The sequence below is a fragment of the Rhodamnia argentea genome, chromosome 6 (assembly GCF_020921035.1).
Source record: "Rhodamnia argentea isolate NSW1041297 chromosome 6, ASM2092103v1, whole genome shotgun sequence".
NCBI classification, from domain to species: Eukaryota; Viridiplantae; Streptophyta; class Magnoliopsida; order Myrtales; family Myrtaceae; genus Rhodamnia; species Rhodamnia argentea.
This window is the reverse complement of record NC_063155.1, coordinates 25,186,714-25,200,783: the sequence shown is the minus strand read 5'-3', so window position 1 is coordinate 25,200,783 and position 14,070 is coordinate 25,186,714. Positions and strand designations below refer to the sequence as shown.

At 41.2% G+C, this 14,070-nt stretch overlaps 2 protein-coding genes and 1 long non-coding RNA gene across 3 annotated transcripts; 2 read left to right on the top strand and 1 right to left on the bottom strand.

Annotated features, from left to right (window-relative positions):
- Positions 1–775: 775 nt before the first annotated feature.
- LOC115726015 (polygalacturonase At1g48100) lies at positions 776–5,492 on the bottom strand. The gene is made up of 7 exons (XM_030655721.2): positions 5,043–5,492; positions 3,687–3,818; positions 3,376–3,603; positions 3,185–3,229; positions 2,892–3,099; positions 1,854–2,044; positions 776–1,385 (listed from the first exon to the last, which is right to left on the bottom strand). The coding sequence occupies exons 1-7, from the start codon at positions 5,403–5,405 to the stop codon at positions 987–989; spliced, it is 1,566 nt and encodes a 521-aa protein (XP_030511581.1). The 5' UTR covers positions 5,406–5,492; the 3' UTR covers positions 776–986.
- On the top strand, positions 1,036–1,645 carry LOC125315358. The gene is made up of 2 exons (XR_007198587.1): positions 1,036–1,177; positions 1,285–1,645. It is a non-coding gene; the product is annotated as an uncharacterized LOC125315358 (long non-coding RNA).
- LOC115726123 lies at positions 2,027–2,885 on the top strand. Its single transcript, XM_048279929.1, has 3 exons — positions 2,027–2,287; positions 2,383–2,533; positions 2,701–2,885. The coding sequence occupies exons 1-3, from the start codon at positions 2,158–2,160 to the stop codon at positions 2,795–2,797; spliced, it is 378 nt and encodes a 125-aa protein (XP_048135886.1). The 5' UTR covers positions 2,027–2,157; the 3' UTR covers positions 2,798–2,885.
- Positions 5,493–14,070: the final 8,578 nt, after the last annotated feature.

Below are 14,070 nucleotides of genomic sequence, written 5' to 3'. Positions count from 1 at the left end.
TATCTGGTTTAACAGACTGCATACTGATCTATTACATGAGGTATGCTTGGCGAATGAAGGAAGTAACTGGTAGCGTTTCCAACATTGCTATGGTTCCTAAAAGCATATAATCTTTCATCTAAAGACTTTGTTCAATTATCTTATAAAGGGCTAAAGCAGTGTTTTGATGTGTGGAACACAAGGGATGTGCCTGAAAGACTGGATTTGATAGCCCTTAGTTGCTTAATGTGCTGAAATTGTTAAATTTGCAGCGGTTGCGGGAGAATTAATCTCACTTGGCTCAATAGACTATGAGACTCGGGATTTAGCTAGATTACAAAAGCTCTGCAGTTTTCCTTTCAGTGTTTATATGTTTTGTGGAATAGTTTTCCATACTTTTTTGGTTTTTCAATCCATCTCCAGTATCTGTTATGTCTTAATTAATGCTTAGAGTTATAAATTCCAGTCAGCACTGGAATCTTGTTTTAAATACATTCAGAATTACCTACTCGTGCAATCGATCTGTCTTTCCTTTTGCAAATCAGTCTGCGGTTTTTTCCTTGTTTGATTTTACTAGAATACGAGTATTCTTTTCCGACTTTAAATAGTTGCTGGAAGATAAGCTTCATCCTTTGCTGCTCTGTACATATGTTTTTGCTAGAGAAGGTGCACATGGACTATATTCTCCTTATTGTTTAATGTCCAAAATTCTTAATGAGTATGGATGAACGGTAATAAATTCTGTTTGAACCTAGAAATCAGCAGTTTTGCATTTCCTGCATGGCAAGACGATATATAATAATCAAGGCTGTCTTGCACTTTTGTATTGGACTTTAGCTAATAGCGCTGCTGGTATACTCCCATACATGGGTCATCAATATAACCATCCTAAAGAAGAATAAACAAGCATTCCCCAAATATACAAACTCTATCTATCTTTCGTATTGCATCAAGGGGCCAGGAACTCACACCGACCACGCAAATGAATGTGGGATGCAATACTGAGGTTAATCTCTACATGAATCATGATCAGATTGGATCCTGTTTTTTGATGGCTTCCCTATTTGTAAGCAGTCAATTGGCGGAACTGTAGGAGTGCTCAACAACCCAAAAGTCTGCCAGCAAAAGGGATTATAAAGGTGGTACTGTTCTTGCACTGGTTTCAATTGTATAGCTGTGAGAGTCACATCAACGCAAGGTAGGCTATCGCTGCAGGCAAAGTGCACTGGTTTAACTGTGTATGTTCCTCTAATCCTTTCATAAGTAATCCCTGACAATGCCACAGCTGATGATTGATTCTTGCAGGAGCTTTTGTCACAATAAAATTGATCAATAATGATTGGAAACTGAACTTCAGAAACTTGAACATTTGAGAACATTACTCCTTGCACAGATCCTGATCCACCCTGGAGAGTATAAATTCGACGTGTTAGAGATAAGCCAGAACTTCAATTTGTATGAGAAAAGTGAATATTCAACAATGCGGTTCTGCTCTAACTTTGATGTATGTAGCCATGTGACAGTGAGTGTAGGTACATCTGTTGGATTTGATCAGATTATTGCTATCTTCCCTTTTCACAGAGTCGTTTAACTGTTTGCAATTGAAATATTCAGTAGATAGCTCAACTGGGAATGGTTCTTATCCGAAACCTCGGATTAAATTAAATCTTGCCCTAATGTCTTTGTTCTCCTGGCCATTTGCCCTTTGTTAACTGACTGCTTGGCTTCTAATGCTGTTCGATAAATAAGAAGAGCTGGTTGCCAAGCAACTTGAGGTTGCACGCCTTTTTCTTTTGTCTGTTTTCTTGTTCCCTTTCTTTCCTTACCTAATTGCGGAGAGTTTGAATAAATAAGCATATGGATGTTAATAGTACCTGCCATGTCTTTATTCTCACCCCAGTCATTGTGTTGTGTATGTTGACATCTCGGACAGTGATATTAGAGACACATGCTTTTGTATTATCCCGGCCTAGACTTCCAATGCTGATCCCATGTCCTGGTCCGCAATTGACATTGTGTATGTATATATTTGAGCATCCCGTTTGTATTGATATGCAGTCATCTCCTGCACAAAGTATCAGCGCACAAGAGCTTATTTTATGTTGTTAATGAATAATCTCATTATATGTCAAATGTCTAGCCTATATATTGTGTCTGCTTGCATATTGGTGGCTAGTCATGAGTTTTTTCCAGCTCAAAGAATATTCAGGCCTCGGTACCATGTGGTGCTCCGTGGGCTTCCATTCAACAGAAGCAGATAACGTGAAACCGGCTGGAAGTGGTTGTGCTAGTTGTAATGAGGACAAAAGTAAGTTTGGGTATGCATTATGCAACAGAAAAAAAGTGATGTTTCGTGTGTGGACCTCAAACCCGATATCATCGTATTTCTCACTGGTGATATAGGGAATGACGTGTCAAATAATTGTTCAAGGTATAGGAGAGCATTGAGAATTGGTGGCTGCCATGTGTCGACCAACAAGTGGCAAGATTTTGTTGACGCCACCAGCAGATATGTAAGGCTTCGCATGAGGATAAGCTGGTACTCTGTTACCAAGTAAGTTTTCTACTAGCATGTGTGGTACAAGCTATGGCTTCGATTTTTTAAACTGCATTTTTTGTTTTTGTCTGACAATGTCTGGGCTGAGCTGGGGCCCACATCTGGGTCCATAAGATTATAGGAAACACCTAAATTCAACAATACCAACTATTTTCTTATAATAGGAATAGGAAGAGTTTAGCTAGTGGAGAGCCTTTATGGCATTTGCTCTTGAATGTCATGGTTTTGGACTGTGATTTGAAATTGACCCTCCGGTTTTGAAGGGTTACAAAAGATGTTAGCTAAATAATAGCATTATTGATTAGCTAGTTGGAAGGGGGAAAGAAAAGGAAAGGAAAAAAGTAGTGTAATGTACCACAAACAAGATCAGAGCTATGAATGAGCACATCTTTGGAGTTTTGGAGGTGAATGCCGTCTGTGTTGGGGCTGTCACCTGGAGATGAGACGCTCATGTCATGAACCAAAACTCCCATGCAATTGTCAAATTTGAGGTGGCACTGGGGGCTGTTTTGGATTGTAATGCCCGTGACCGTCACATTGAAACTCCCATAAAACCTCAGAGCCTGTGCAAAAAACATTATGAACATCTCTAATGATACAGAAATGCCGGGACTTGGGAAGTTAAGCAGTTGTGAAAGTGGGCCTTACAGTGGGCTTGATGCTTGGCATTTTTGCACTGAGCTCATTTCTCACCTGTCACAAATATATATCAGAAGCCTAATCAGTTGTAGCAACTAATTAGTGGAACAGTGAACACAAATTCACAGGTTGAAATCAAGCCTACTACTTTAATGATGTTAAACTCTTATCATACATGAAGTGAAGTTCAAGAAAGTTACTGGCATTGGTGGATTTCTTTCCATGGTGCTGTTTAACGGAATCAGGAGCCGTGTTTCGTCGTCAATGGGATCATTAAATGGGTAGTCCTCCCACCAAACCGAGCCTCGGCCATCAATAGTTCCTTTACCTTGGATTGTGATCCCTCTTAGCTTTGTGAACTCGAGCCATTGTAGCAGACCCTTTCCCCATGCTTCGTTCTCTGTCGGAGCAATAATGGTTCCATCCAGCTGAAAAAGGATTGAAACTCTTTTAGCCTTCCGGAAACGGTATTTTCTCGAGCACACTGTCTTGTAGAATTTTTTTTTTATACCTGGAATAAAATGTTTGCCTGGCAATATGGACCCGAAAATGAGATGGGTCCCACGAGGAACATGTATTCTGCTGGGACGATTATCATTGATGCCTCCACTTTGCATGCGGCGGCCCATGCATATTCAAATGCCTGCAAATCATTTTAGCAGAAATAGCAGAAACACTTCTCTTAGGATTCAGCCAAACGGAAAAGGAAAATAGAAAGTGAAGTTTCTATTTTTCTAATTGTAATCTGAAACACATTTCTAAGGACCAAATGCTATAACTCTGGTCACCGTTATACGGTTGGTGTTAGTTTGTAGAAGACAGTAGACAATAATTGTTGGAATCATGTGGTCCCAGCAGCCACAGCAAGAATCCTTTTAGAGTGGGCCCCATAGCCCAAACCCCGGTAGTTCAGTTGTCCTTTCTCAGTGCAATTTAATGTTTGTTGCACGGTAGGTAATCTTTTTATATTCTTAAAATTAAGTTGGAAAATTCAATGTGTTGGCAGGACAAGAGGGTCACGCACTTCTAGTTTTAGCATCTTTTGCCAATTCCTTCCTCATGATTTTGAACTTATTAGTAATAGAGAAAATTAAGATGACGAGAACTTAAGCTTCAACCCATGGACTGTGCGACCAGTGTTAGAGGTACTAAAAAAAGTTGGACTTAATAATCCGCAATCATGAAAATGAATGATTGAAATTGAAAGTTATGACACAAGAAAAGATTGATTGGCGCTTTCTATTGAATCTTAAATTTTCTCTTTGTAGGTAGCATTTCACTCTATGCTCTCAACCGGAACAAGTGACGGTTGAGCTCCAACGATGCTTTTCCGGCATGCGAAGTTGTTCATGGACCACTTCTAGACTACAGTGATTTCTTTGTGGTGCATGTTTGTTAATCCATTGAATCTTAAAACAATGCCTTAGCTCTAACTTAGCCTAAACTAAAAAAGAAGAAAAAAGTGAGTTACTGAATTTTGCTCCTATGCCTTTGAGAATGCTAGTTATATGGTATCACCAGTGAAAGTTTTTTCTTTTTTTCTATTTCTGCTGGACGAGGCACTCTGTTCAGACGCTACTTTCTTTGGGGTAAGAGTTGAATACGACTCAATATAGCATTCCACATTGTAAATATGAAAAGTGTATACTTACCCCCGAAAGAAAGGATGATTGTTGATGCCACATTGTGACTATGAAAAACTCCTCCTTTAATTGTTTGAGAAGTAAAGTGCAATGTTTGGTTGTTAAACTACATTGACCGGTTTAATTGGCATCAACATGCATTAAAAGACTCTTAAAGTGTTTACTCTGCGTACTATACCAACAAAAAGTAATGCAAGAGCGAAGAGTTGGGCTTCTGGTTTGACCTTTGTATCATCAGTACTTCCATCACCCTTGGCCTGGAAATCAAGCACATTAAAGGTGGCAGATCGGCCACCACTGTAACCTTTCTGCGGCGGCAAAGGCGGCGTATCTTCTACTGGTTTAGGACTCGGAGGCGGCAACGGGGTTTTGTGAGATGGAGCTTTTGGAGATTTTGATCCTCCATGGTGCTGGTTATGGCTACTTCCGTGGCTTTTTGTCTTCTTCTTTAGCAGAGATGCCGAGGTTGCTCTGCTGTGCCTCCAGTGCTTCCCTCTTCTGGCACTGCACATTTCAAGACTTGAAGACCAAACAAGAAACGCCATGAAAAGCATAAATGTGATGCTTTTGAACCTCAATCCCTCCATGTTGTAGGGTTGTATATGTTAGGGAGAGGGAGAGAGGGAGAGAGAGTGTTTTTATGTCCAATATAAGTGGTGGAGGGTGTGTGTATATATATAGGGAGCGAAGTGAGAGTTGATGAGACTATGCAGATATAAGCAAAGAAGTCTTCCCATAATTCTAGGTATTAATGTTTCATTCGTCCCTAATATTCTCTTGCTTGCTCTTTTTATTAATTGAGCATTTTTCCTTTGTGTGAAATTTTGGTTGGGGGTACTTGTCCTACTAGATGGAGCCTTCTGTTGACACATGTCACATTGTTTTTGCATGTGACTCCTCCTTTTCGGAAGCATATATCTTTTGATGGGGATCTATCTACTAGCAAACCAGACTGTAATTGATCATGGCATGCATCGACGGCCAGCCAATAATAACTACTGTGAGTACCATATTCCTTTCTTTCTCGCGTGAATCATTCGATATGTGACTCTGCATGCATTCGTTGCCGGTGAATTCATTGACGATGCCACTAATTCAGTGGACAGAATATTTCCTTCTCTAGGGACGGAGACATATTCCTGCCTGCAATATATGAAGAGATGCATCATCACGCATATCATCTACCGAGTTTTGATTTGATAGCTTGGTTTAGCATGTCGTTTGAGTTATGTTGGCTCTTCATTTTCCGAATCAGTTTGGGGAGCAGAGCAGAACAGAGGGACTCTGCGATTTGCTCCTCTCCTTTCACAGTCGCATGGCCTCAAAATTTTCCAGGAATTGAATAATGAGAGAGAGTTCCTTGTAAAAAGGGAGCCAAAAGAGGGACACGTGAGTGGGTCTATGAGTAGTGAAGGAGAGGGAGGGGGCACTGATTATAACAGCTCTTTTATGGTCACATGCGTCGCTCACGGGCAAGAGTGTTCTTGTACTTTGTCTTCTTAACCCAACATCATGGCTGGAAACTGGTAATCCCGCCTGCTTTTCTTCCTCCTCCTTATCCTCCTTTCAAGCACACACTTTGGAAACCCCATATTGACCACCAATCATAGGTAGCCACATATTCACACACAGAGAGAGAGAGAGAGAGAGAGTATTTGACTGATCTGAGCTATGTCTCGGGCCTCTCTCAGCTGAGCCAGAGCCAACGTTTACATGACCTTGGAATTTCCGAGGATAGACCGAAAGAAAACAGAGAGGCATAGATGCTGGATTCGAGCAGAAGTAATTAAGAGACATTGCAATTGTATGTATGCCCATGGTTTTCCCATACCAATTAGAAAATGTAGGAACCAAAAACACGAAAATGCCAACAAAATAAAAATAAAAAAAAGAAGGTAAGGAAAATGCGAGAGTCCAAGATTCCAACTAACAATAACTATTTGCCCTTAAAAAAATAACAATGGCTAATAAATACAGGAAAACACATGACAGAGGAATTGCTTTTCTGCAGGTCACATGTTAAATCCCAGTTCAGAGCCAATTGTTTCAGAACCAAACAAATTCATGAGTTCACAAGAACAAAAAACGATGTGAGAAAAAACAAGGAAGGCCTGTGTAGTATTAAAAAAAGGCGTATACACGTACGGAAATAGCATCTAGGAAGATGCAACAACGGATAAATCGCTGTATGATCCGTGGCTAGCTGCTTTGAGCCTTCCGTTTACTGAAGTTCAAATATTAGGATGTAAAGCTTCTTCTTCTTCTTTTCTTGTGTTTGGGGGCGAAGTATTTGTCTGGAGCGTGTGTCGTTTTATCAGCACCGAGTGATGCCGAACGAGTAATTGTTTGTGAATTTGGAAATGGGAGTAGAGTCTGTGGTCTACGGTTTGCATACGCATTTTGCAGTATCCCCCATCTGATTCTGTTGTCTTGTGGTCCTCGGAACACTTTGGCGGAGCGGGAACTCGTTTTTATCTGGATCATGTGGCATCTGAATGATTTACTCGATACCCCGTATTGTTCTTCAATTTAGGAGGGGAGGAACAGAACATATCACGTATCTCTGACCACAATATGAATTAAATCACGCGACGGACATGGCCGAAAGAAATTACACGCAACGATGGTAAAACTTTGTAGAAGGATCATGCATCGACTGAGTTTCTATATCGTTTTTGTTTGTTAATAATGATAGGAAATACATGGAAGAGCATAGTACGAGTCAACTGACTTGTCACGCACTCTTCAGAGTCCAAAGAAGGTGACAAGAACGTCTGAGAATTTTATGTAGTTTCTGTTACTTTTAGTTGCTGTCATGCATCTCTCTCTTTCTCTCTCAGCGCATTTGACATTTCTGTTGAATTTATTACTAATGACTATAGTGGAAATCAGTGAAACCATATTTGCCCGAAATTTGTTCGGAATAGTTATATTGGAGTTTTGCACAAAGATTCAAGACTCAATTGGCAAATTTTGAAAGTTTAGGACTGAATTTGTATACGTAAATAGATTTAAGATGGATTGGATAATTTTTCCTCGTCACGTTTCGTCAAGAGTTTCCCAAAAAATAAAAATAAAAAGAGAAGGCAAATCAAGATCTCTCTATGGATCGTTGCGGCTGGTCACGATTCCATCCGAGATCTCAAGCTAACTACCAAATACAGAACGACGACAAACCCTAACGAAACCATTCTTTTAAGCATCTTCTGATTTAACACCTGGCAGGCAAAGAATGGCTTGTGATATTCTAAAGCAAAGATTAGACTAGCCAAGGAGCTAGGACAGGTACTTTAATTAATCATCATTAGAATAATCAATCTTCTGCTTCGGGGAATATGTGCAATGCCAGAATCAAATTCGATAAGACTAAATAAAGATATGAGCCGGGGTTGAATTGTGAGGTTATGGGACACCCATCAACTCTCTACAGGCCTGAGATGTACATTTCGCGAGGAACTTTGAGTACGACCTTCTTCGCCGTCGTTTAGCGCATCTATGAGCGCTCGTGAACTTTTTGATTGCCTTCTCGTGAACTCTCGTCTCTTTCGGGAATGATTGCTTTTCATTTTTTGAATCCTTTTTTTTGTGTTTTTGTTTTTGTTTTGCACATCCCAATAATTATTAAGCAATCAATAGACAATGGGCACGCCCTTTCTGATACTTTTCTGATGTCTGATCCTTTACCATTCTTTTCCATGGCTTTGAGAACTCGATGCACATGCTATAGCTGGACATAAAGTAAACTATGATTTTACAACGACCAATTCTAGCTTTTTATCGTATTTACGTTTATCCGGACTATGTTTAAGCAGGGCGATCCTGAAAAGGAGATTTCCGAATGAACAGTTCGAAATGTTTTTGCCGAGTTCCGCATTCTATTTACGACGTTTTGTCACTCGAATTATTCATGCCCCACCGGCGACATCCACCATTCGTCCCCGTCTTGTTTGCACGAACCGATCTCGATTTGCCTCTTGGATGGATTGGGGTTCCCCGAAAATTCGAAGTTAAACTATGGATTAGGATCCAAGAACAAGTTACGTTTCGAGTGTCTGGTCTGAATGTATGCACAGAGGTTCCGGGAATTTTCAAAAACCTGTTGTCTTGACCAATAAGCTCACCCACTTCTGTTTCCTCTTGGGGAAGATAATGCTGCAACCTAAAGACAATTGCGGTCCTTCATTTCCACCAATGAGTCCATTGTCATATTCACTGTCTGATGCTTCAAAACAACAAGGCGGGGGAAAAAAGTATATATGGAGACGAAGACCAGCTGATGACCTACCGAATATTTTAGATGAAGAGCTTCGGGTGAGTAGATTTATTTATTTTGGTTATCGATTTGGAACAATTTCGAGGCTAGCGACATCCGTCCTGCCGGTCCTTTGAATGGACGATGCTATATGACTGAACTTATCGTTTGTAGTTTCTTGGGAAAGTTTTTTTAGAACCATCTATTTGTTTACCCCCACTCCGGATCATCATTTCGAATGCGGTCTACTGGGTATTGGGAAGCTCACTCAACGACCATTCTCTCCCGTTTTAGCCTCGCCTTTTAAGATCAATAGGCTCGAGAAGAAACTTGTTCGACGATGCGGTGGATGGAGCTAACCAAGATGCACGGAACTTGCGTTAACTATTGACATTCAATGTGCGCTCTCGTTTCTCAGTAAGTCATAGGCTTTGCTCAGCTAAACAAACTCCACTACACCGTGATCTCTTCTTGGCTTTTCAGCTACAAAATCATATGGGGCCCGAAAAATCTGCAGAAGTATTACATCAAACGAATAGAGTCGTGGAAAAATTCGAGAGGCTGAAGCTACACTCGCGATGAAACGATGCATCAACCTCGAAACACTTCCTGTCATGAGCGTCCCTATCTCTTCTTTTTCCATGGTTGTTGAGCATGTGAATTCCTCTGGCGGAGCGAACGAATTTCCTTTTCTTTTTTGTTTTTTTACAAACAAAAGTGGGGGCGACTCTCTAAGTTTTAGAAAGACAAAAAACAGTTCTTGTCTTGACCTGCTCGTTTTGCATCGCGAGGAGGGCTCGATTCATGGCCAGACAAAAATCCAATCCGCCTCTGCGTTCACGGATCGTTTCTGAGACGGAGAGCGAACAGGAGACCCCCTCCCTTCTTCCCCACCCAAAGTTTCCGTAAATCTTGCCGTTCTGGGGGGACAGGATCTCTTGCATGTCTCTTCATTGATCTGCAGCTTTCCTCTTGCTTCACCTGCAGAAGATGAAAAATGGCGATGGTCCTTTTTGACCCCTCATGACCCATCACCACCAAAGGCACATATGCATGCACGGACTGATCATAATGGACCGACCAAGCCGAGAATCGCACGAACCGGACCTAACCTGACGGTTTGGTATCGTTCTCAAGGGCTGTGGTCCACTTTTCGATCCTTAAAATTGGAACTGGTTACGGTCGGACAGGTTCCTAATTCTAAGAAGAAACCCTGGTGCGAGCCCAACTAACGCTTTTTATTTTAAAAAATCTCTTAGTGTAAATCTAAACATAAGATACTTAAGATGCTTAGTATAACTTTCAAATTTAGCAACACTGCGATACAATGAACCATAGGTGGTGTGGTAAAAATTTAACGCAAATCACACAAAAAATGCAACCGGGTCCAATGATTGGATCGCCCAAGAGTTACACCAGACTACTCAATCCAGTCCGATCCCAGTCCTTGAAATTGGGAACCAGTCCTCCTGGTCCATTTCCTGAATCCAAGGTGGGATCGGCCTGGATCGGGAACCAATCATCCCTATGTGCACGTACAAACCAAGAACAGATCTTGCATCAAAGTTGGGGGAAAAAATTACATTTTGATGGGTGGGCCTTTCTTGTGGGTTCTATTCTTGATGCGTCGTTAAGTTGACCGATCTAACAAAACGACTCCAAACTGATGATAATTCATCTCGGTACGTAAGGTTGAAAGGGACTTGTCATCGATCTCATGAGGCCGTGCACTAATAATTTGGCCGCAGGGGGGGAGAACTTTATGTGGAAACCGGCCTGATTTCAGTTGGAATGTTGGTTGCAAGAGCTAGTTTGGTACTGTGCTTTTCGTACCTTCTGCTTCAATAAAACCTTCTTCTTCTTCAGATGCATTTTCTACTGTTAAGTAGAAATTGCATTAGGTTTTAAGCTTATCGTGTATTGATGATGAAGTTTGGTCTTTTAACCAGGTCCTTGTGCTTTTATTCTCTCTAATCAAATACTTCTACTTTTACAGATTTCCAAATTGAATCCCTCTGACACCAAATCCGACCAAATCAAACTGTTGTGGCTGTCGTGTGGCATCGTAGTGCGACGTGGACTAAATTTTGTCCAATGTGGCCGTTCTCCTGTGTGTCTACGATGGCCGAGTTCCACCCACCTCGTGCTTTAACATTGTTCACATTGGCTGAATCTCTCTACATATCCCCTCGTTTCATAAGTCCAGTCCAACCACATCCTCCTCGCTTCCAATGCAGAATCAAAACACCAAAATTCGTTTCGAGTACCACCAAACAATCACAGCTCACTAGTTTCCGCCCAAATAAAAGAGACAAAAAACATATCATCTTCTTTAAAATGTGTTGGTGTCTTTGCATCTTCGTGCAGAAACCTAAACGACAGAGTTTCGGTTTGTGCAGACGTCAGTGGAATGTCTAACTACGAAGTGCTTATGCATCTGTCACTTTGCATGGAGAGGAACTACCATGGGAAAAAAAAAATTGCTAAACAAAAAGCGAAACCAGTCAGTGTTCTGGTGTAGCTTTATGCTGTTTTCATTAGTATATTCATGCATTAAACTTGAGTTTTCTTTTAATAAAGGACTGATTAGGTATTCCGGTCACGGTTAGTTTAATGGAGGTTCTCTGGCTGATATGTGCTTTGTCCACGAATCTAACGAGTGGCCCTTGGTGTCCCATTTCCTAACTTTACTGCAAAGACACCTCACACTTCAGAAACACAGCCGTAGCGTTGAGTATACCTTGGCCTCATTATGCGTCATGGCATTAGGAAAATGCGAGATCCCTAAGCTAATCGCGATCGGGTGTTCGGGGACAAGGTTCGTGTGGTCTTTGATTATGCTCGATAATCGCGATAATTGCCGATTGGCATAAGCCAAAAAAGTAAAATAAAATGGATGGGTGGCTAGATATGGCAGTGCAAAATGGATGGATTGGGATATGGTTTCTCCCATATCCGTTCATTTGCTTGAGGACTTGAAGACCAATCAACCCCGTGGAGCCTAAGTTGGGTAAGGGTCATTTCAATAATTAGTACTAAAGATGTGTGTGAAATGCTAAACCAAAATTGCTATTATGGTTTTGAACAAAGGGGTTCTTCCCCAATAATTTATTACATTTGCATTTCGTTATGTTTTTTTTTTAGAAAACCGTGTAATCGAATTCTTAACTTTATTTCTTTTTGACAATACGGTGAAATTGCTACTCCTCTAGAATTACTAGAAAGATCCACACTCGTTACGAAATGTTTAATTTGTGTTAGAGCTACTTTGTTCACTCAAAACCCATAGTTCAAAGTTGACGAGCATGACTGTGCGGTCTCGTGCCGGTGCCGGTGCCGGTGCCGGAGAGGTTGAATATATATTTTATAGAAGGACAAATTGAAGTTCAAAAGGGAGAGGACGCTCAAGGCTCGATCGAGTCTTGAAGTTAGCGGGTGAACCTTTCGAAACCGGTGGGCTCTGCAATGAGCCGACAGTTGATGAGGCCTTGGAGAAGGAAGGAGGCCTCGTTAGTTACTCCAATGAGAAAGAAGCCCCCAAAATTGCCTTTTGCCTCTACCTTTTCCTTTGATGCTGCTCATCTTCACGTCCATTGAGGCTGATCATCATAGGAGATTCGAAAGTTTCTGAGTACTTTTGTTAAATCGTGTTTAATTTTACGCTGCGATACGAAACCGGCGAAAATAAGGTAATACACCGCTCTGATCCTTCATGCACTGAACAAATAGAATCCGTCCAAAGATAGACCGCCCGCACTAAGATGGAATGGTTTACGAGGGGATCATCTCCTCGCGATCTGGTAACAAGAGACTTCGGACTAAATCGCACGGAAATGAAGATAAAACTCCTTGTGAAGCATGTTGAGTTATGATCAAAGAGGGCATCGAGTGTAAGAGTAAGTAGAGGTTTTGTTTTCTCTTCCTTCCACCATTATTTTCCTAACGTAGAATCTTCTCGATTAGTAGACTCGTATGACTCTCTTAAAATCTCAATGGTCACCACTCTTTACCGAGCCGGTAATTGGAAGGGATTTCAAGAGATTAAAATCAAGTGAATTTATCTCTTCTAAATTGAGAACGTCTGCAACCCATGATGCTTCAATTTCGATCCCAGGACATAGATGTTTTTGTCCATCTCTCTCTCTCCAATAATGCAAAGCACCACGGAACCCACTGCACATGTTTCCTGGGATCTATTGTGATCAACGACCGAAAATAGAGATCCATCCAGACGTCGTGCGAGGGATGCGTCCATAATGCATTTTGCCCTCATGCCTGGGGATAAATCCATCATCGAATTAAAGAACCAAATCTGCGAGGCGGACATTGAATCAAAGAAAGCATGGTTTCATGTTCTCTGAGAGGCCGATGGACCGGTTCGACATTCCCTTGGCTACTTGTAATGTAAAGCCCTGAAGAGGTTGAGCAAAACATTTTTTTTTTACCATTGTTCTTAGTCTTGATGCCTCTAACCTAACGTACATGTCGGCTGACTTGATTAAAACGAGGACGGGCCATCTCTTAATTCCTTGGCGACAAGGTGCCGATCGAGCTTGAAACTTTGGTCGGTTATTTGAAGTCGCGATGCTCGATGTTACGGTCATGTTCTCCTTCCATGAAGAAATGTTGCTCATGGAGATTTGTTTTCTCGAAGTTCAAGTTCGATTTTTCAGTCAAGTGGAAGGACGAAGATGTCTGGAAATATTGATCACATTAACTCACTCGAAGACGACTGCGGGGCCTGAGACTGCACAGGCGATGATGATGAAGGATTGATTGCTTTACATATCCTGTCCAATCTCGAAACCCAAATTTTTCATTTTCCTTCTCCCCTTTTTTTTTCTATAAAAAAAAATCTCTATTCAAAGCCAAAAGACAATCACTTATTCACTTGTCTCTTATCTCCTTCAGATTTCTTATCACTTCTTGGCCTTGCACCCTGATATCCTGCGGATAACAACTGCTCATTCTTACCTTTCACCTCTCTCTAGCTATATACT

Bases quoted from the DNA above. Each gene is read 5' to 3' on its own strand.
- LOC115726123 (XM_048279929.1), top strand. From the start codon at position 2,158: ATGAGTTTTTTCCAGCTCAAAGAATATTCAGGCCTCGGTACCATGTGG. The intron at 2,288-2,382 runs GTAAGTTTGGGT...CTGGTGATATAG, and splicing joins TAGTTGTAATGAGGACAAAA to GGAATGACGTGTCAAATAAT. The intron at 2,534-2,700 runs GTAAGTTTTCTA...TTCTTATAATAG, and splicing joins AGCTGGTACTCTGTTACCAA to GAATAGGAAGAGTTTAGCTA.
- LOC115726015 (XM_030655721.2), bottom strand. From the start codon at position 5,405: ATGGAGGGATTGAGGTTCAAAAGCATCACATTTATGCTTTTCATGGCG. The intron at 3,100-3,184 runs GTAAGGCCCACT...TTTTTTGCACAG, and splicing joins TGCCAAGCATCAAGCCCACT to GCTCTGAGGTTTTATGGGAG. The intron at 1,386-1,853 runs GTACTATTAACA...TATACTCTCCAG, and splicing joins TGAGAATAAAGACATGGCAG to GGTGGATCAGGATCTGTGCA.